This window comes from Gorilla gorilla, chromosome 9 (genome assembly GCF_029281585.2).
Source record: "Gorilla gorilla gorilla isolate KB3781 chromosome 9, NHGRI_mGorGor1-v2.1_pri, whole genome shotgun sequence".
Lineage (NCBI taxonomy): Eukaryota > Metazoa > Chordata > Mammalia > Primates > Hominidae > Gorilla > Gorilla gorilla.
In genome coordinates this window covers 53724700-53746675 of record NC_073233.2, presented here as the reverse complement: position 1 = coordinate 53746675, position 21976 = coordinate 53724700, and the positions used below count along the sequence as shown (strand labels likewise).

The 21976-nt window shown below is 57.8% G+C and overlaps 1 protein-coding gene across 1 annotated transcript; it reads left to right on the top strand.

Annotated features, from left to right (window-relative positions):
* The first annotated feature begins 340 nt into the window (after window positions 1-340).
* Window positions 341-21649, top strand: MYBPC3 (myosin binding protein C3). Its single transcript, XM_055354894.2, has 34 exons — window positions 341-434; window positions 1552-1818; window positions 2457-2570; window positions 2959-3057; window positions 3147-3295; window positions 4524-4641; window positions 5160-5208; window positions 5385-5414; window positions 5586-5639; window positions 6414-6434; window positions 6691-6854; window positions 9446-9578; window positions 9809-9811; window positions 9926-10050; window positions 10136-10241; window positions 10327-10493; window positions 10914-11079; window positions 11827-11933; window positions 12039-12068; window positions 13273-13412; window positions 13659-13739; window positions 14381-14540; window positions 15270-15374; window positions 15485-15673; window positions 17049-17183; window positions 17851-18018; window positions 19050-19138; window positions 19308-19503; window positions 19727-19866; window positions 20087-20246; window positions 20358-20494; window positions 20802-20988; window positions 21179-21215; window positions 21351-21649. Exons 1-33 carry the CDS (start codon window positions 410-412, stop codon window positions 21187-21189), a joined length of 3825 nt encoding a protein of 1274 aa, XP_055210869.1. The 5' UTR covers window positions 341-409; the 3' UTR covers window positions 21190-21215; window positions 21351-21649.
* Window positions 21650-21976: the final 327 nt, after the last annotated feature.

The following is a 21976-nucleotide window of genomic DNA, read 5'->3' as shown; positions in this document are numbered from 1 at the left end:
TCTGTGGACATGACCACTGCCTGAACTGCCTGCGAGGATGCTCCTGACCCGTTAGCCTTAGGGTTATGGGCCCAGCATGCTCCCACCGTACAATTTGCTGTAAGAGGGACACACACGGGGCTTGGAGTACCCCTGAGGTTTGCCAAGGGTTGGGGAGGCAGAATTGTGCTGCGGGGGGTGAGGGGGAAGGGACAGGAGCCAGCCAGGGACAATGTGGCCCTACCTTCTCTCTGGAGAGACCTCAGCTCTCTGGAATTCATCTATATTTAGCAGGTGGCTGGACAGGAGGCAGATAAGCAGAGCCTGGGGAAGGGGGAGGTCCCCATATATAGTGGGAAGGACAGGACCCCACTCAGTCCCTCTTTGGGTGACCTGTGCCTGCTTCGTGCCTGGTGTGACGTCTCTCAGGATGCCTGAGCTGGGGAAGAAGCCAGGTAGCTTTAGGATTGGGGTTGGGTCTAAGTGTGGGAGCAGGGGGGTGTCTACAATTGGGGAGCAGGGCTAGGAGGGAGTTCTTGAGGGGGTTGATGAGGACGTGGCCTCTGAGCCCCAGGACAGGGGCAGCCAGTCCTCCGGGGTCCTTTTTTGATTCTCGGTTTCTTTTTCCCATCCCTCTGATGAGAGGTGAAGGTAAACCCAAGGTCAGGGACGCAGAGAGGGGACACAGCCAAGACAGGAAGCACCCGGGGTCAACCCATTCTGAGAATGCAAAGGGACCCCTTCCCTGTCCCATTGCCTTCACCTTCCACAGCAAGGTTCCCTGCGGACAGAGCCCACGTTTAGTGTGGAGCTGAGCCAGGCTCACGGCATGCCTTCGGACCATTCTCTACCCACTCTGGGTCTCAGTCTCCCAACCTGGGGTGCCGGGGGTGGTGGTGGCATTGGGTTGGTTCCTCCTGGCTGTGACATTATCTGCTTCATGAGCCTGTACGGTGTGGCCCCCATGTTGAGGGTGACACAGCCCCTCTTCTCTGAGAGAGGACAGTCAGGAGTCCCTGAACCCAGGCCAAGGGCAGGGAAAATCACAGCCCAGGGACCTGGGCCTGGGCTGTGCCCTTACCAAGGTTGTCCAGGGCAGAGATCCAGGTCCCCATCCCCCAGCGCCCTCCCAGGCCAGCTTTATCTCAGTTGCTGATTCTCAGCCTGAGGTCCTTGGAGGACAAATTTGGCCACATTCCAAGTAGGCAGACTTCCCCGCCCCCTGCCAAGGGCCCCAAATGGTTGGGGGAAAGGGAGCTGGGTTCATCACGGGTGTCTCCAAGCAGGGAAAGTGGACACATGCAGAAAAAGTCTTGTTGGGAGGTCAGGACCACAGCCCTGGCTCTCCCGACTGCTAGCTGTGTGATCTTGGAGGAGCCGCTTAGCTTCTCTGAGCCTCAGTGTCCTCCTCTGAGAAATGAACAGAATAACTGCAACTACCTCAGAGAACTGGTAGAGTATTACATGAGGGGATGCATAGAAAGTGCTAGCACAGTATTTACTGAGAGGGGCTGCAGGGGTGGGGTGCACGCTCCAACCAGGGGCCACTGTAGCCTCCACCTGGCCCTTCAGTCTCAGCTTTTAGCAAGAAGCCACGGTCAGTGGAAGTGGCCGCAGGCAGCCCTGCCGTGTTCGAGGCCGAGACAGAGCGGGCAGGAGTGAAGGTGCGCTGGCAGCGCGGAGGCAGTGACATCAGCGCCAGCAACAAGTACGGCCTGGCCACAGAGGGCACACGGCATACGCTGACAGTGCGGGAAGTGGGCCCTGCCGACCAGGGATCCTACGCAGTCATTGCTGGCTCCTCCAAGGTCAAGTTTGACCTCAAGGTCATAGAGGCAGGTAAGATCTTGATCAGCTTTCCCTGAGGTTTGGGCTGCTGGGGGAGGGGCAGCCCAGCGACTCTCCATCCATCCAGGGAACAGGAGGTGCTTTCACACTTTCTTGCCTTTGCTGTGGCTGTGCCCCCCGCCAGGAACGCCCTTTCCCCCTTTTCTGCACATGACCTCTCTGAGTACTCCCATGTGCCATCCTGGCTTGTTCCAGCCATGGCGTAGGTGGGAGAGATGAACAAGACACAACCCCACTCTCCCCCTGCAGACCTCCCTGGGGAGATGACCCTGCACAGAGGGCACCTTGTGTGCTGGCCGGGAAGCCCCAGGAGCTGTGGATGAGGGGAGTGCAGCCCAGTCTGAGGGGCTGCTCTAAGGCTGGGGCAGAGCAGGGATGGACCTGGAGCTGTTCAGGGCAGATGCAGAGGACATGGGAACTGATGGCCTGGGACGGGGAGGAGAATGTGAGAGGCAGGCTGGCTCTCCAGCTCAGCATGAGCTGCCTCTGAGGGGCCCAGGCAGCAGGAGGACAGCCATGGCAGACTTTCCTCGTCCACAGCGGGCTCATGGGTCCGATGCTCAGGAGAGAGAGGGTGGAGGGGTCTCTGGTTAGTGGCTGCACCAGGACTCCCATCTGATCCCCTCCAGAGAAGGCAGAGCCCATGCTGGCCCCTGCCCCTGCCCCTGCTGAGGCCACTGGAGCCCCTGGAGAAGCCCCGGCCCCAGCCGCTGAGCTGGGAGAAAGTGCCCCAAGTCCCAAAGGTGAGAGGGGCTGGGCAGGGAGGGGCAGGATCCATGGGTAGAGGGTGTCCAGGGCAGGTCTCAAAAGCCTTTGCTTGGCCAGGTGCGGTGGCTCAGGCCTATAATCCCCAGTACTTTGGGAGGCCGAGGCGGGCGGATCATGAGGTCAGGAGATTGAGACCATCCTGGCTAACATGGTGAAACCCCATCTCTACTAAAAATACAAAAAAATTAGCCGGGCGTGGTGGTGGGTGCCTGCGGTCCCAGCTACTTGGGAGGCTGAGGCAGGAGAATGGTGTGAACCTGGGAGGCGGAGCTTGCAGTGAGCCGAGATTGTGCCTCTGCACTCCAGCCTGGGTGACAGAGCAAGACTCCATCTCAAACAAACAGAAAAAGCCTTTGCTCACAGGGTCAAGCTCAGCGGCTCTCAATGGTCCTACCCCTGGAGCCCCCGATGACCCCATTGGCCTCTTCGTGATGCGGCCACAGGATGGCGAGGTGACCATGGGTGAGTGTGAGCTGCTGTGCCCAGCATTGGGGTGGGAAGGGGGGCAGCAGGACACTCCCCAAGCCGGGCCTGTCGCCCTGCCTTTGCAGGTGGCAGCATCACCTTCTCAGCCCGCGTGGCCGGCGCCAGCCTCCTGAAGCCGCCTGTGGTCAAGTGGTTCAAGGGCAAATGGGTGGACCTGAGCAGCAAGGTGGGCCAGCACCTTCAGCTGCACGACAGCTACGACCGCGCCAGCAAGGTGGGTCCGCCGGGGTCGTGGAGACACGGAGAGAGGGGACATGGAGAGCCCTAGAAGGCACAAGGCACACAGAGGGCACCATGAGACCCAGAGGCACACACGAGCTGCAAGCAAGGGGTGTGGGGAATCTGGGAGGCAGGTGTAGGGGCCAGAGGCCCACAGGGAGATCCCGGAGGCCTGGGGGCCAGGGAGTGCGATGAGGCTCATGGGAGCACTGTCGGGGACCTGGGAGACTTGGTGGACATGATCACCTCAAGGGGGCACCTAATAAGGTTTGGCCGGGGGTGGGGGGGCGCCCAGGGTGGTCAGGAAGTCTGGAGGACACTGTGAAGCATGGGGGCACCAGCTAGTGGGGTTGTAAAGCCCCTGGATGGGTATCAGGGCTAAGGGCTCAAGAGACTCTCAGGGATTAACCAGAACAATTCCTCATTATGCAGACACGGAAACCAAAGCTTGAGAGGTTAAGTGGCTGCTCCAAGGTCACTTAGACATAGGCCTAGAACCTTAAGCCTTCGTTTTTTGTGTTTTGTTTTTTTCCGCCCTGCCCACCAGAACCTTAAGGCTTAAGTCCCCTTGTTTGTTCACTCCAAGCCTCTGCTTTTCCCAACCTTCCCCAGTCCTGGGCTAGGCAAGGGGGCATCTAGCAAGAGAGGCCAACATGTTCCGCTGTGCGAGGCTGTGCATTGCACAAAAGCCTGTATTTCACCACAACCACGTGCCAGCAGATGGCAATCATGGGTTTCGAGATAGTCCCCTTTCTCTATACAAAAACTCTGTATGGGTTAACTAAAGCCTGAGGGTGCGAAGGTTGATGAGCATTTGTCACTCCCAGCCTCCTTTAAATATATATATATATATATTATTTGAGACAGGGTCTCGCTCTGTCGCTCAGGCTGGAGTGCAGTGGCTCAATCTCAGCTCACTGCAACCTCCACCTTCTGGGTTCAAGCGATTCTCCCACCTCAGCCTCCCGAGTAGCTGAAACTAGAGGTGTGCACCACCATACTTGGCTAATTTTTGTTATTTTTAGTAGAGACGGAATTTCACCACGTTGGCCAGGCTGGTCTGGAGCTCCTGGTCTTGTGTGATCCGCCCGCCTCAGCCTCCCAAAGTGGGGATCAGAGGCATGAGCCACCGCGCCCGGCCACTCCCAGTCTCCTTTAAGGGTGCGGAGCCTTGTCTCCCGGCCCCTGGTGTCCCCTGACGCCCCGTCCCTCCATGCACACAGGTCTATCTGTTCGAGCTGCACATCACCGATGCCCAGCCTGCCTTCGCTGGCGGCTACCGCTGTGAGGTGTCCACCAAGGACAAATTTGACTGCTCCAACTTCAATCTCACTGTCCATGGTGAGGGGGCCCTGGCGTCTGTCCTGGGCTCGGGCTCCCCATGGGTCCTGGTCCCCTGCCTCCTTTTCCCAACACTAAGGAGGATGCCTCGTCCCATCCAGACACGAGTGCTGGCCACGTGCCCAGTGCTGCACACACAGGGTGTGAGAGAAACCCCAAGGCTTGCAGGGTAGGTGTGGGGGCTTAGGGCTGAGTCCGGGTCTCATCTGGGTGGGACTCAGTTTTATCATCTTGGTGTCACGGCTCCTGGCCCACGGCCTGGCACTGTCTGAATGTTTGGGCGATGGGTGAAGGTGAGTTGAGAGATGGGTGGGAATTGGGGACAATAAACCGTCCCACCTGCCTGGTACCTTGACCCTGGGAAAGGCTGGGAAGGTGAGATCCTGGGGCAGATGCCCAGCCTCATGGGGTCATGAATGGGCAAGTCTGTGAATACTCAGAGGCCGCCCCCAGGGCAGGGCTTCTCAAACGGCCCCCTCTGAAGCCCCTTCCCCCATCTCTCCACCCTCGGAACCCAGAGGCCGTGGGCACCGGAGACCTGGACCTCCTATCAGCCTTCCGCCGCACGTGAGTGGCCATCCTCAGGGCCTGGGGGAGGCCAGTGCTGGAGTCTGAGGCCCTTCAGGGTCTCGACTGGGGGTCAGGGCTGGGGATGATTTGCGGGGCGGAGCTGAAGTCAGTAGGGGCTGCAGGGGAGAGCAAGCTTCCCAGGCAGGTGAGGATACTGAGTCTAACCCCCACAGGAGCCTGGCTGGAGGTGGTCGGCGGATCAGGTACCCCTGCCCCAGGCCCTACCTGCACCATCCACAGACCCCCAGGGGTCTGAGACGGGTGGGAGCCCAATCTGGCTAGTGTCCCTTTCTCCCTCCCCACTCCACTCCCATCCTGCTCCTAATCCCCTTCCAGTCCCTCACTGCAGCCTCACTGGGGGTCCCTCTCCATAGTGACAGCCATGAGGACACTGGGATTCTGGACTTCAGCTCACTGCTGAAAAAGAGGTGAGTCCTGGGTGGCAGTTCCCGGGGCAGCTGGTGAGGCCTGGCTCCAAATCCCAGCACTGTGGTTTGCCAGCTGTGTGACCCTGAGCACAACACTGCACCTCTCTGAGTTGGTTTCCTTGTCTGTCGAGGGGATGATCCTGGTGTGGAAGGAGTTAAAGGGCTCTGCAGACATTATGTCCCGTCAACAGTCATCCTCACAGTGTCCCCCACGGCCACTCCACACTTGAGGCTACAAAAGCTCCCTCCGTAAACTCCGGGGACCCAGAATGAACAGAGAGAGGGTCCCCAGAGCTGCAGGGTCTACCAGGTCGGCCCAACTGACTTATGTTCTCTCTGCCCTCTCTCTCCCTCTCCCCCGGCCCCTCCATTATGGCTGCTGCTGCTGTGGCCCAGAGAGTAAGAATCGGGGTCTGGGTGTTTGGGGGCGGCAGGGCGCTGGTGGGTGCAGAGGGGATTCCCGTCCCCTCTCTGAGAGGCTGTGGTGAGAGACTCAGAGCAGGGTGCGGCTCAGAGCAGGGGTGAGTCTCTGTGCCTTGGGCTTCTCCTGCCACCCACCTATCTGTCAGAGCTTAGGAGGGATAAGAAAAAGTAACGCACACAGGAGGTCCTGCCAGAGCCTCCGGAGCAGCATGGGTGCTCCACAACACAGGGAGTGCAAGTGCGGAAAATACAGAGGAAGTAAAGGCCCATGGGTGGGGTCCAGGTCTTTGAGGGAAGGTGGCCACACCTCTCATGTGTCACCTACCCTTTCTCCCACCCCCACCCCTGAAGCAGCAGTTTCCGGACCCCGAGGTGAGTGCCCAACATAGCACAGCACCCTCATCACCCCTAATTCTGCCAGGAGCCCCTCCAGATCCCCAGCCCCTCTTCAGCTCCCTTGGCCCCCAGTCCTGCCTGGCCTGGGACCCAGAGCAGCTCCAGCTGCCCCACCAGAAGGGAAGGGGCAGAGGGACAGGGGTGGCTACAGCTCCTTGGTCCTGGGCCCAGGAAGCCCCGCCCAGGGGGCTGCAGTCTTGCCCCCGGCCACAGCCTAGACTGTGGGACACAGGGACTCGAAGCTGGAGGCACCAGCAGAGGAGGACGTGTGGGAGATCCTACGGCAGGCACCCCCATCTGAGTACGAGCGCATCGCCTTCCAGTACGGCGTCACTGACCTGCGCGGCATGCTAAAGAGGCTCAAGGGCATGAGGCGCGATGAGAAGAAGAGCACAGGTTAGCCCTTCCTCAGAGGGGAGAGGAGAGGGCACAGGCTAGCCCTTCCCTACACAGGAGAGGAGAGGGCATAGGTTAGCCCTTCCCCACAGGGGAGAGGAGAGGGCACAGGTTAGCCCCCCACCTCGTCCACATACATGGAAAGAGCGGAGTCTGGCTTAGCACAGAGACTCACAGGAAAGAAGAGCCCAGGTTAACCCCTCCTTGTGTAGAAAAAGCCAAGAATGCCCAGGTTATAGCCCCTTACCACAGAGATAGAAGAGAAGAGCAAAAGTTAGGCCGGGACAGCCACAAGGAAAAGGACAGAGCTCAGGTTAACCCTCCTCACCAAGGAAAAATCAGGCTACACTTTCTTTCTCTACCCTCTTCTGAAAGGAAATGAAGCCCAGTTAACCCTCTCCACACCCAAAAGAAAAGGGAAGAGGCCCGCTAAGCCTGGAGAGCCACACACAGGCAAAGAGAAGAGCCTGGCTAATCTTTCTCTCAGGCAAACAAAGCAGGAGGGCTTGGGTTAACTACCCTCACACCCAGGCAGATGGAAAGAGGAGAGCCCAGGAATAGCCCTTCTCCACTGAGGGGTTGACAAGGGCGGGTGTGAGCCGGGAAAGCAGGGGTCTCACATGCCTTCTCCCCACCGTGTCTGGGTCTAGCACAGGGCCTGGCACACACCTCGAGCGCTCTATAAACACCGACTGAATGGAGGGGTCAGCTTCCATGCAGGATATGGGAGACAAGCCCCTCCCAAAGCACACACACAAAACACACGATCATGGGGACGGGGAGAGGAGCTGGTTAGTCCCTCCCTGCTGACCTCCCCCAGGCCCCTTATCCCTCTGCCCTGCCTCCCTGTTGTCTCAGCCTCACTGGGTTTCCCATCACCCCATCGCTAGGTGGCCTGGCCCTTACCGGCACCGTGGCCCCATTTAAGCCAGGGATCCCCTGAATGCCACCAATGTTCCTCTGGGTTAACTCCTGAACTGCTGAGCCCAGAGGGCACCAAGCAAAGGACTGTAGGTGCCCAAGGAGGAAAAGATGGAGGCTGGCAAGGCAGATGGGGACCTCCGAGGGTAGGGGTGTCTTCCAGGAATAGCAACAATAGTAAAAAGAGCAAATTGCTGGCTGGGTGCAGTGGCTCATGCCTGTAATCCCAGCACTTTGGGAGGCCGAGGCAGGTGGATCACCTGAGGTTAGGCGTTCGAGACCAGCCTGACCAACATGGTGAAACCCCATCTCTACTAAAAATACAAAATTACCTGGGCATGGTGGCAGGCGCCTGTAATCTCAGCTACTCCGTAGGCTGAGGCAGGAGAATCACTTGAACCCGGGAGGCAGAGGTTGCAGTGAGTCAGGATTGTGCCATTGCACTCCAACCTGGATGACAGAATGAGACTCCATCTCAGAAAAAGTGAGTGAGTTCCTTCCTAAGCCAGCCACTAGGTGCTTTATGTAATTATCTCATTTAATTCTCGAAACAACACTATGATGGAAGGACTATTACCATTTCCATGTTACTAAGGAGGAAACCGAGGCACAGAGGGTTTAAAGAACTAGCGCAAGGTCACAGAGCACCCAGCAGTAGATCTCTGCCCCTCCACAGCTGACTCCAGGCCCAGCCAGAGTATTTGAGGACTCAGGGGTCCTTCTCTGCTTGGTGGATGGAGCCCCCACTTCCTCCCTGGGCTCAGCAGCAGCAACATGGGCTTTTACAAACACGGCCGCAAGAGGAGGCATTGTTGTGGAGCAGGGCTGGGCTCAAGACCCAGCTCTGCCACACACCTGCTGGGTTGGTGGCATTGGGCCAGTCGCCTCTCTGAGCCCTATTTCCCCCACTGCAGCAGCATGGGGACCACCGCACTGGCCCTGGGGGCTGAGATGAGAGTGAGAGTGCTGGGCACAGAGGGCCGCTAGGTGGGCGTGCCTGGGAAGAGTACACAACTCAGGGGTTGCTGAGAGAAGAGAAGGCACAGCTGTCCCAGCCCCAGTTCTCCTGACAAGCTTCTGTCTTTCTGGAAGCCCCTAACCCAATCCCTGAGCTGAGCAGGTGGAGAGGACCCCAAGGAAGACAGAAGGACAAGGTCAGACAGACAGAGACAAGGAGGTGGGTTGACACATAGACACAGATAAAGAAATGAAGACACCATGCCTGTAATCCCAGCACTTTGGGAGGCTGAGGCGGGCGCATCACCTGAGGTCAGGATTTCAAGACCAGCCTGGCCAACATGGTAAAACCCCGTCTCTACTAAAAATACAAAAATTAGCTGGGCGTGGTGGCACATGCCTGTAATCCCAGCTACTCGGGAGGCCGAGGCAGGAGAATCACTTGAACCTGGGAGGCAGAGGTTGCAGTGAGCCAAGATGGCGCCATTGCACTCCAGCCTGGCCAACAGAGCAAGACTCTGTCCAACAAACAAACAAACAAACAGACAAACAAACAAAACAAAAAGAAATAGAGACACAGAAAGAGAAGTGGAAGCGGGGCGGCACAGAGGGGACTGGGGGGGGACCTGGGCCCCAGCCACAGCCACAGTAGCTTGGCCTGGGGGAGCAGGGTGCGGGCGGTGGGGTGGCTGGGGCTGAGGGGTGGTGCTCAGCCTTTCAGAAGAAGCTGGAGCCGGCCTACCAGGTGAGCAAAGGCCACAAGATCCGGCTGACCGTGGAACTGGCTGACCATGATGCTGAGGTCAAATGGCTCAAGAATGGCCAGGAGATCCAGATGAGCGGCAGGTGCAGCCTGGGGTGGGGAGGGGGGGCTTGGGTGGAGGTGGGGACCCCCACAGCCTTGCCTCCTGCCCCTCTCCACATGCATATCTCTGACTCTGTGTGGCTCTCAGCCCCATCTCTCTGGGCCTAATTTCCCATCCTTTTGCTCCTGCCGGTCCCTCTCTCTCTCTCCTTTTGTCTCGGGCTCACTTCCTCCCGTCGGGAACACTTCAATGGCCCCTTCTGTTCTACAGCAAGTAAGTTCCCCTCTGGATGGCTTGGGGTGGGGGGCACAGGGGTTATCATGGGGCACACTGGGCCCGGAGGTGTGTCCGCAGCTTTCCTGCCACTTCCCTGCGGCCCCCACCCAGGTACATCTTTGAGTCCATCGGTGCCAAGCGTACCCTGACCATCAGCCAGTGCTCATTGGCGGACGACGCAGCCTACCAGTGCGTGGTGGGTGGCGAGAAGTGTAGCACGGAGCTCTTTGTGAAAGGTGGGCCTGGGACCTGAGGATGTGGGAACCTGGGGAGGAGATGGCCTCAGGGGAGCCAACCCTCATGCTCACCCTGCCTGGACAGAGCCCCCTGTGCTCATCACGCGCCCCTTGGAGGACCAGCTGGTGATGGTGGGGCAGCGGGTGGAGTTTGAGTGTGAAGTATCGGAGGAGGGGGCGCAAGTCAAATGGTGAGTTCCAGAAGCAGGGGGCATGGGTGTTGAGGGCATCTGCCCAGAAGAGGCCACAGCACTTGCCACCCACCCACCCGGCTAGGCTGAAGGACGGGGTGGAGCTGACCCGGGAGGAGACCTTCAAATACCGGTTCAAGAAGGATGGGCGGAGACACCACCTGATCATCAACGAGGCCACGCTGGAGGACGCGGGGCACTATGCACTGCGCACTAGTGGGGGCCAGGCGCTGGCTGAGCTCATTGTGCAGGGTGAGCCTGGCTGGGGGGCACACGAGGCTTTAGGGCTTGGGCCCCTCAGCCCCCACCCCACCTAGCCCTGTAGGGGAGCAGGCAAACCTGGGCTCAAGGCCTCTGTGACCTTGGGCCTTTGACAGCCTAAACCTCATCCTTCTCATCTCTAAAATGACGATGCTGAGGTGACCGCTCCAGAGGGTACTGAGAGGGTCATATGGGCCTGGTGAGCATCACCACCCCTCAGACACTTGAGGTTCCTTATGTGCACTGCACCATCACAGGCAAACATGGCACACACAGGCACACGTGTTTTCACATGCCCACATGCACCCAGACACGTGTGCACCAGCGCCCATGAGCCCACACGCCCTCCACAGGGATTCACGCCACACCCACACACCCTCCCAGGCTCAATGGCTCTGCCCTGCCCTGCAGAAAAGAAGCTGGAGGTGTACCAGAGCATCGCAGACCTGATGGTGGGCGCAAAGGACCAGGCGGTGTTCAAATGTGAGGTCTCAGATGAGAATGTGCGGGGTGTGTGGCTGAAGAATGGGAAGGAGCTGGTGCCCGACAGCCGCATAAAGGTGTCCCACATCGGGCGGTGAGTGTGCAGGGCAGGTGGATGGGACAGGTGGAGACTGAGATGGAGACAGAGAGAGAGACAGGGAGAAACAGAGAGAAAGAGAGATAAAGACAGGTGGACAGAGAGGCAGATGCACAGAGACAGGACAGAGACTGAGACAGAGTCCCACAGAGAGGGAGAAACAGACAGACCCAAAAAGACAAAGAGACAGAAAGACAGAAATAGTTCTATAGAGACAGAAAGATATGCACAGGGAGGCACACACATAGGAGAGTTCTCAGAGACAGAGAGGAACAGAGGGACAGAGACAAAGAGGCAGCAGGGAGAGACACGGACGGGGTCGAGAGCTCCCCAGCACCCTCCCCCAGCTTGTGACCAGGGCAGGGCAGGAGGCCACCAAGGAGGCCGGCTCTGGCCAGAGGCCCTCACTGCCTCTCCCGCCCTCTTGCTCATCCCTGGAGCAACTGGGCTGGCCGTGCTGGGCCCAAGTTCACAGAGATTAATGAGACCCAGCCCCTGCCCAGTCTCCAAGGGCCCAGCCAAGGAGATGCTTTGATGTAGAAATCACTTTTACGCTGCCTACCTCTGAAGGCACATTAAAGAGCTGGAAAATTAGATAATATAGAAAAAAAAAGGCATTTTTAAAAATCAGAATACCAACAAGCCAGGACAAGGTGAGGGCCTCCTGGGACCCTGGCTGGGGTATCTGGCAAGGCCAGGGGTGTGTGGCCCAGTGGGGTCCCCTGAGCCACTGCTCCCCTGCAGGGTCCACAAACTGACCATTGACGACGTCACACCTGCCGACGAGGCTGACTACAGCTTTGTGCCCGAGGGCTTCGCCTGCAACCTGTCAGCCAAGCTCCACTTCATGGGTGAGCCTGCTCCAGGGTAGGGTGGGTCGGGGCAGTGGGGCCAGGAGCCCCTGTCACTGGGCCCTGCCTTTGCCCCCGTGCTACTTGCTCTTCCTTCTCTTGCAGAGGTCAAGATTGACTTCGTACCCAGGCAGGGTAAGTCTTGGGGCCCCTGAGCCTTGGTTCTGCTCACTTTCCCACAACCCACCCACGCAGGCCTCCCCTCCACTCACAGAGGGAAGAGCAAGGATCAAAAGTGGGGGTCCTGGGGCCCAGCTCCAGCTTTGCCACTCATGACCGTGGGTCAGTTATAATCTCTGTGAGCCTCAGTTTCCTCTTCTCTAAAATGGGAACCCTGATAGTGCCGCCTCATAGGATAGTTATAAAGATGAGGTGACATGATGTATCAGACCTGTCAAGTGCTGTCACACGTGTGACTGTTATTATTACATCTTTTCTTCTTCTTCCTTTTTTTTTTATTTTTTATTTTTTTTGAGACGGAGTCTCCCTCTGTCGCCCACGCTGGAGAGAAGTGGCGCGATCTCGGCTCACTGCAAGCTCCGCCTCCCAGGTTCACACCACTCTCCTGCCTCAGCCTCCTGAGTAGCTGGGACTACAGGCGCCCGCCACCATGCCCAGCTAATTATTTTTTGTATTTTTAGTAGAGACGGGGTTTCACCATGTTAGCCAGGATGGTTTCAATCTCCTGATCTCATGATCTGCCTGCCTCGGCCTCCCAAAGTGCTGGGATTACAGGCATGAGCCTCTGCGTCCAGACTGCTTAGCTTTGTTTAACTGAGGGCAGATTCCTGATTTATTTGGCCAGGGAACCTTTTTAATATGTGCATGTGTGCGTGCATGTGTGTGTGCGTGTGTGTGTGTGCATGTGTCTGTGTGTGTATATATGTGTGTCTGTGTCTGTGTGTGTGCATGTATGTGTATTTGTGTCTGTGTGCATGTGTGTGTCTGTGTGTGCATGTGTGTATGTGTATGTGTGTCTGTGTGTGTGTATGTGTATATGCGTGTGTGTGTGTATTGTGTGTGTATGTGTGTGGCAAGACACTGATGCTCCCCCAGTTTTCAAAATGCTATGCTAGGTGACCTGACCTGAATATTACAAGCCTCCCAGCCAACGTCCTGGGGTGATGGGAATGTTCCAGATCTTGGTTGGATTAATGATTGCATGGGTGTATTCATCTGTCAGAACTCAGCCTACTGTCAGATCTGAGCATAAACTATACCTCAATACAAATCTAAAAAACCAATAACCAGGGGCCCAGGCTCTTGAGCAGCCCCTCCCCAGTGACCTGTGCTCCTCCTGGCTCTCCCGTTTCTCTGAACTACATTGTCTCTTCTGCAGAACCTCCCAAGATCCACCTGGACTGCCCGGGCCGCATACCAGACACCATTGTGGTTGTAGCTGGAAATAAGCTACGTCTGGACGTCCCTATCTCTGGGGACCCTGCTCCCACTGTGATCTGGCAGAAGGCTATCACGCAGGTACTGTGGGTTCCTCCTCAGTCTTCCCATCTGTAAGATGGGTGTGTGGAACCAGCCAAGTGCTAGGACCTGCTGCACACCCCACCCACATGTGCACGCCCTGCTGTTGGCTACCCCGTGGGAGAGACTGGTCAGGGGGCAGGCAAGGTGGGCAGTGTGGGTCAGGGGGTGGAAGAAGCAGCAGAGGGGCGCTTCCAGGCTGAGTCAGCTCCTCTGCTCCCTACTTCCCTCCTGCCCTGTTCCCAGGGGAATAAGGCCCCAGCCAGGCCAGCCCCAGATGCCCCAGAGGACACAGGTGACAGCGATGAGTGGGTGTTTGACAAGAAGGTGAGTGAGACTGAGGTCAGGAGGAGGCTCATTTGTCTTTCATCACTTTCTACCTACGTGGTGCCGAGCCCTTGGCGAGGTCTCCATGGAGGTGCCACACTTGGCCGAGTGTGTTGCTGCCCCCCAGCAGGGTCCCTGTGGGGCCCTCCCACCTCAGGCAGGGTCTCTGTGGAGTGTGCTGATGGCCATCACAAGGATGTGGACACCCTCTCGTTGCCAGGAAGCCCTCATGACTTGGCTGCTCCCTGGCTCCCTTCATCCTAAGCTGACCTTGACCTTGACCTTGTGCTCCCTCTCAACTCAGGAGTAGTTTCTGAGACACTTTTCTGCCAGTGTAGCTGCCGGGGTCTTGCTCCTGCCTGGCACTGTTGGTTCTTCTGAAGGCTGGGGTCTTGAGGGGTCCTCACGATAGCTCATCTGAGAGGACAGGTGGTTGCCCCAGGTCCCGTGACAAAGCTAGAACCCGAGCCCCTGCCCTCAGTCGGTGCCACAGAGATGATTTTGAACTAGATGCTGACGTGGATGCAGTCTTCCCACAGGCTGTGTTCCCCCCATGGACCCCGGGACATCTGGCTGTTGTGGAGGCTGCAAGGGCCTCTGGGATCTGACTTGGATCTCACCCCAACTCTCCATCCCCCCAGCTGCTTTGTGAGACCGAGGGCCGGGTCCGCGTGGAGACCACCAAGGACCGCAGCATCTTCACGGTCGAGGGGGCAGAGAAGGAAGATGAGGGCGTCTACACGGTCACAGTGAAGAACCCTGTGGGCGAGGACCAGGTCAACCTCACAGTCAAGGTCATCGGTGAGGCCGGCCGGGGTCCAAGCTGGAGAACACAGAGGGGCAGCCCCAAGGAGGGCCCATCCGTTCGCTCATTCAGCCACTCGACAAACATCACGGGCATGCTCCCTGAGCCGAGCGGCAACAGGACAGGTTTTTCTGCCCAAAAGGAGCCCCGCTCTGGGGGAGATGGAGGCAGATGCATCCAGCAGATTTCCTGCGACACTGCTGTACATGAGCCATGTCCAGAGTGCCGTGGGAGCACTGAGCAGAGAGCCATCCCTGTGCCTGGGGGTGATGCCTTTAGGAGGCTGAGAAGATGGTGAGGAAAGGCATCGCAGGCAGAGGAAACTGTGTACAAAGGGGTGGAGGAGGGAAAGGGCCTTTTGGGTGTGGAGAATGAATGAAACATGTCAGGAGAGGACTGGGTGGGGTTGGGAGGATCAGAGCCAGGACAGGGGTGAATATGGGCAGTGAGAAGCCTTAAAGGGTTGACAGAGGGCTGGCGACATGATCAGAAATGCATCCTGTTGAGACCCAGCCTGGACAACACAGTGAGACTCCATATCACTAAAAAAAAAAAAAAAAAAAAAAAGGAAAAGAAGAAAGAAATGCATTCTAGAAAGATCTCTTTGGATCTGGGGGTGGTGGGGGCAGCCTGTGGCGGTTAGTTGGAGTGGGAAGGGGACGAGCAACGTTACTCAAGGCCCTGAGCGGGGCAGGGCTGATGTGGGTCCATCCCACCCCATCCAGACGTGCCAGACGCACCTGCGGCCCCCAAGATCAGCAACGTGGGAGAGGACTCCTGCACAGTACAGTGGGAGCCGCCTGCCTACGATGGCGGGCAGCCCATCCTGGGTGAGTGCAAGGGCACCGGATGGAGGTGCGAGGGCGCCAAACAGATCCGAGGGAAGGTGGCGTGGGGATGCCTGGGTTCCAGACCAGAGCTGCCACCTCCCCCGAGCCAGGCTACATCCTGGAGCGCAAGAAGAAGAAGAGCTACCGGTGGATGCGGCTGAACTTCGACCTGATTCAGGAGCTGAGTCATGAAGCGCGGCGCATGATCGAGGGCGTGGTGTACGAGATGCGCGTCTACGCGGTCAACGCCATCGGCATGTCCAGGCCCAGCCCTGCCTCCCAGCCCTTCATGCCTATCGGTGAGCCTGCCTGGCCTGGCCCTGCCCCCCGCCCCCTCCCCAGTTAAAAACCTCCAATAATAGCAGGTGCTCTGCAGGCAGCCATGCTAGACACTCACATCCACAGTCTCCTTTCATCCTCGACTGGGGATACTCAGCCGCATTTTACAGATGAGGAAACAGGCTCCAAGCAGTTAAATGACCTGCTTGAGATCTCCCAGCTGGTTGGGGTGGAGCTGACTCTCACACTACGCCGACCCCTAGTTCACGTTTCAAGCCTCTCTTTCCATGTCTACAAAATGGGAATAATGACACTGCCTATCTCAGAGAGCTGTTAGGATGATATGGGATGACCAGGCAGGCCACCTGGCATCTAACAGGTGCTCAATAAATGTTCATTGTCCCCTGTTCCCCACACCCTTCAACCCAGGGTTTTCACCTATGGGATGGGGCAAGGGCTGTAGTTAGTGGAGGGGTCTCAGGGGCATCTGTCTGTGGAAAGAGTCCTGGACCAAGACTCAGAGATGGCAGAGGCAGCTCCATGGTCCCCAGGGGGCCAACTGGAGTCATCCCTCCCTGAAGCCTCAGCTTCCTCATCTGTATAATGGGGTCTGAGTGGGCAGAACAGGTGTTGAGACTGTGGCAGGGCTCAGGAGGACACCTGTTCCCACTAGGGTGGGTGAGTCCGGGGGCAGCTGCCTGTGGCAAGGGCAGGCCAAGGACCCCTGGGCCCAGGGATGGGGCACAGCTTGGGAAGATGGCAGGAATCGGGGCCTGTGGGGAGAAGGGTCCAGGCCTCTCGTTTTAGGGACTGACTCCTGGTTTGTTCAGTTCTTAGTCAACTCACCTAATCATACGTGCCAGGAAATTCCCATGTTTTCCGGTAGTTTTAGTTTTTGTGTTTTTTTTTTTTTTTTTGAGATGGAGTCTTGCTCTGTCACCCAGACTGGAGTGCAGTCCTGGCGCGATCTGGGCTCACTGTAACCTTCACCTCCCAGGTTCAAGCAATTCTCCCACCTCAGCCTTCTGAGTAGCTGGGATTACAGGCATCCACCATCATGCCCAGCTAATTTTTGTATTTTTGTAGAGACGGAGTTTCACCATGTTGGCCAGGCTGGTCTTGAACTCCTGACCTCAGGTGATCCTCCCACCTCAGCCTCCCAAAGTGCTGGGATTACAGGCGTGAGCCACGGTGCCTGGCTGCTGTTGCTGTTTGTTTTTAAGCCAATCTACAGACATGTCTTGTAACAGGGACAAAATATTCCTTAAAGTGGCCAAAAGCCAGCTGAACAGGAAGTGCCCCCTATGTGACCAGTGGGCAGTTCAGGGTCTAGGGCATGGATCTCCAGCTTCCCCAGGCTTGCTCAGACCCCTCTCTGACCTCTCCTCTGCCCAGGTCCCCCCAGCGAACCCACCCACCTGGCAGTAGAGGACATCTCTGACACCACGGTCTCCCTAAAGTGGCGGCCCCCAGAGCGCGTGGGAGCAGGAGGCCTGGATGGCTACAGCGTGGAGTACTGCCCAGAGGGCTGTGAGTGTCCCCGCCCCCAACCCCCCTCCCCAGAGGAAGAACATGCTCACCTTGCCATTGAGCAGATTCACCTGTAGTCAAGTTTTTTAGGCCCACTTTTGCCGAAAGTTGAGGACACCCAGAGAAATATCTGTCCTGTTTTCAGAAGTAAAAAAGCTTGCCTAGTGAAAAACAAAGGCAGAGTAAAGCTGACTATAACACTTCTTTGAGCAGTGCAAAATCAGCAACTACATTTAAAAAACATATTTAAGGCCAGGCGCGATGGCTCACGCCTGTAATCCCAGCACTTTGGGAGGCCAAGGTGGGCGGATCACCTGAGGTCGGGAGTTCGAGACCAGCCTGACCAACGTGGAGAAACCCTGTCTCTACTAAAAATACAAAATTAGCCGGGTGTGGTGGCGGGCACCTGTGATCCCAGCTACTCGGGAGGCTGAGGCAGGAGAATCGCTTGAACTCGGGAGGCAGAAGTTGCGGTGAGCCAAGATCATGCCATTGCACTCCAGCCTGGGAGACAAGAGTGAAACTCCATCTCAAAAATAAATAAACAAATAAAAATTAAAAAAAAAATATTTAAATCCTGGAGATTCCTATCAGAGGAGTGGGCAGTGGGAGTGGGGTGTCGGTGGTGACACAGCCTGTGGCCTTGCCTCCCCCTCCCCACCCCCAGGCTCAGAGTGGGTGGCTGCCCTGCAGGGGCTGACAGAGCACACGTCGATACTGGTGAAGGACCTGCCCACGGGGGCCCGGCTGCTTTTCCGAGTGCGGGCACACAATATGGCAGGGCCTGGAGCCCCTGTTACCACCACGGAGCCGGTGACGGTGCAGGAGATCCTGCGTGAGTGCCCCTTTGTGCAGTCACAAGACCCGCCATTGACACCCCAGGCCCTTGGTGTCCAGTGGAGGTGAGGACAGTTGGGGAGGCCCAGAATGCTCTGCCCAGAACGCTGGGCAGAGACAGGAGGGGTTGGAGCCATCGTCCATGCGCTAGGCCTAGGGAAAAAGTGCAGAGAGGGTGGCCAGGCACAGTGGCTCAAGCCTGTAATCCCAGCACTTTAGGAAGCCAAGGCAGGCAGATCAGTTGAGGTCAGGAGTTCGAGACCAGCCTGGCCAACATAGTGAAACCCTGTCTCTACTAAAAATACAAAAACTAGCCAGGTGTGGTGGCGCGTGCCTGTAGTCCGTCAGCTACTTGGGAGGCTGAGGCAGAAGAATCGCTTGGACCCAGGAGGTGGCAGTTGCAGTGAGCTGAGATCACACTACTGCACTCCAGTCTGAGTGACAGAGTGAGACAACGTCTCAAAAAAAAAAAAAGTGCAGAAAGGGCTCCCTTGGTGTATGTCAGTCCCTTAGTTCTGGAACAGGGAAAGTAAAAGCCACAGTACCCAAGCTCTCTTCCAGGAGTGTCTCAGCTCCAACAGGTAAATATTGTCTATGTCGTCAGATTGGTCCCTCTGGGATCCACTTCCCATTCCTTTGTTCCTTGTCCCAACAAAGGGTCCATCTTTTGTAAGGATTGGTTCTCAAAGCTGGAACGAGGCAGCAAACTCAGGTGGAAACAACACAGGGCATAGGGTGTCAAAGCCCAGGCTTACACCCTGGTCTATGACTTACTAGCTGTGTGACTTCAGTCAAGTTGCTTACCCTCTCTGATCCCTGCCTCTTGAAGTGGTGAGGCTCGGGGAAGCCAGCTGGGCTTGGGCAGCCTGGAGTTGCTGTGTTAGCAGGAGCTAAAGGAGGCGCAGGGCCCAGCAGGCAGCTTTTTTCTCAGCTGCAGCTCTCTGGGCCTTGTCTCAAGGGAGGTTGGAGCTGTGGAGCCCCTCAGAGCTGTGGCGGGCCCTCACTTAGCTACCCACTCTATACCCACAGAACGGCCACGGCTTCAGCTGCCCAGGCACCTGCGCCAGACCATTCAGAAGAAGGTCAGGGAGCCTGTGAACCTTCTCATCCCTTTCCAGGTGGGACTGGCCCCCTTCCCTGTCCCCCAGGGGAGAGAGGCTACAGTGTGTTGTTCCCATCCAGTGGACTGATGTCTCAGGGCTGGCCTGATCTGAGGTACCAGAGGCTGGGGTGGCGGCCGGCCCTTGGAGTGATCCAGGTTCAGGGTTAAGCTTTTCCTCCCCTCAGGGCAAGCCCCGGCCTCAGGTGACCTGGACCAAAGAGGGGCAGCCCCTGGCAGGCGAGGAGGTGAGCATCCGCAACAGCCCCACTGACACCATCCTGTTCATCCGGGCCGCTCGCCGCGCGCATTCAGGCACTTACCAGGTGACGGTGCGCATTGAGAACATGGAGGACAAGGCCACACTGGTGCTGCAGGTTGTTGGTGCGTGGCCAAGGCCTCCTTGAGCCCCCTTGTTTCCCTTCCCTGGGCTGGGCTGCTGGGGCCAAGGGCGGGGCCAGGGGACCCAACCCACAGCTCACATTTTCCATCCAGTCCACTGCCCCAGCAGGCCTGGCCCTGGTTGGCAGGGGTGGGGTGGTCCCTGGAGCCAGTGAGCCCCTGCTGTCAGGAGGCGTGGTGACCCAAATGGGTCTGTCTCCCGCAGACAAGCCAAGTCCTCCCCAGGATCTCCGGGTGACTGACGCCTGGGGTCTTAATGTGGCTCTGGAGTGGAAGCCACCCCAGGATGTCGGCAACACGGAGCTCTGGGGGTACACAGTGCAGAAAGCCGACAAGAAGACCATGGTGAGCCCAGGGTCTGGGGTCCCCACGTGCACCCTGCCTAGGCCCGGCAGACCCAGGCCGCAGCTACCCTTCACTGTCCTCACTGTGGACCCCTCACCCTCCCTCTGCTGATCTGAATCCCTCCATAGTAGGGGTAGAGATGCCAAGGGCACCCAGGAGAGGCTCTCGGCATCAGGAAGGGCCTGGCCCAGAGATGCCTCCCCTCCCTCCCTGCCCCCAGGAGTGGTTCACCGTCTTGGAGCATTACCGCCGCACCCACTGCGTGGTGCCAGAGCTCATCATTGGCAATGGCTACTACTTCCGCGTCTTCAGCCAGAATATGGTTGGCTCTAGTGACAGAGCGGCCACCACCAAGGAGCCCATCTTTATCCCCAGACCAGGTGCTGTACCCTCATTCTTCCAACCAGGGGCTGGGGCAGGGAGGCTGTGGGAACAGGGAGAGGGGCCTAGCTTTGTGTGGCCCTCTCGGTACCAAGTCCTGTCACCAACAGGCATCACCTATGAGCCACCCAACTATAAGGCCCTGGACTTCTCTGAGGCCCCAAGCTTCACCCAGCCCCTGGTGAACCGCTCAGTCATCGCGGGCTACACCGCTATGCTCTGCTGTGCTGTCCGGGGTAGCCCCAAGGTAGGGAACTTTAGGCGCTGGTCCAGGCCGACCAGGAGGCAGGGCTCATAGGCCCCGACGTCGAGCAGTCCTCTCCCCAGCCTGTCTCCCCTGCTTTCTCTCCACCTTGGGGTGTATGGACCGGGTTCCTCCCCCTGGGCAGGGCTGTGGTACTCACTGTTGGTTCCATGTTTGTTTCCAGCCTTGGGCATAGTCAGGGACTCTCGTGGGACCCCCCGAGTAGAAACACAGATGTGTCTCCCTGGGTCCCTGCCAGGTCCCCTCTCAGCCTGGATGGCTTCCCTCCCTCTCTTTACCTTATTTATAGCCCAAGATTTCCTGGTTCAAGAATGGCCTGGACCTGGGAGAAGACGCCCGCTTCCGCATGTTCAGCAAGCAGGGAGTGTTGACTCTGGAGATTAGAAAGCCCTGCCCCTTTGACGGGGGCATCTATGTCTGCAGGGCCACCAACTTACAGGGCGAGGCACGGTGTGAGTGCCGCCTGGAGGTGCGAGGTGAGGAGCCCTCGGGGCCAGGGGCCGGGAGATGGGAAGAGCGGGCGGCAGTGGGGACCCTGGGCTTTGCTCCGTTGTCCTTGGCCAAGCACCTGCCCTGGCTGCAAGGGCACGGACCCTACCACGCCCAGATGGGCACTAGCTTCCAGAAGGCTGGGAGGACACAGTGACATGGCCTCCTCTTCTGCAGTGCCTCAGTGACCAGGCTGGCTCCTGGGGATGGCCAGGTATGTACTCCAGACCACCCGACGCCCAGGGCACAAGTCAGTGGCTGAGCCCTGGCCCTTGGTCCTGGGGCAGCCATCAGTAAATGGGAGGCTGTAGGGGCCCTCCATTCACTCGTAAGATAACCTGTGTTGCAGGTACAACCGGATGCCAGCCCCGTGCCAGGAGCCTGGAGGGAAGTTGGGGAAACCCCTCCCTACTGTTGGATGTATGTGTGACAAGTGTGTCTCCTGTGCTGCGATGGGGGATCAGCAGGGCAGTTGTCGGGCAGTCCTGAGTGGGTGTTGCACAGACTGGTCCACAGGGCTCCTGAAGGAAGCCCCTGGATCTTTGGGGTAAAAGGAGGGTGGCCTCAAGAAACAATGTCTGGGGACAGGCCTTTCTGGCCTGCTATGTCTTCCCAATGTGTATTGGGCAATAAAAGATTAGTGCAGTAGCAGAGAACTCACTCTTCTCAATTTCGGTGTGCCTGTTTTCATAAAAATGCACAAGGGATGGCCAGGTGCGGTGGCTCATGCCTGTTATCCCAGCACTTTGGGAGGCGGAGGCGGGCGGATCACCTGAGGTCAGGAGATCAAGACCAGCCTGGCCAACATGGTGAAACCCCGTCTCTACTAAAAATACAAAAATTACCCAGGCATGGTGGTGGGAGCCTGTAATCCCAGCTACTCAGGAGGCTGAGGCAGGAGAATCACCTGAACCCAGGAGGTAGAGTTTGAGGTGGGCCGAGATCATGCCACTGCACTTCAGCCTGGGTGACGGA

Coding starts and splice junctions, on each gene's coding strand:
- MYBPC3 (XM_055354894.2), top strand. CDS start 410: ATGCCTGAGCTGGGGAAGAAGCCAG. Junction 11,080..11,826: donor AAGGTGTCCCACATCGGGCG/GTGAGTGTGCAG, acceptor GCTCCCCTGCAG/GGTCCACAAACTGACCATTG. Junction 12,069..13,272: donor TGACTTCGTACCCAGGCAGG/GTAAGTCTTGGG, acceptor TCTCTTCTGCAG/AACCTCCCAAGATCCACCTG.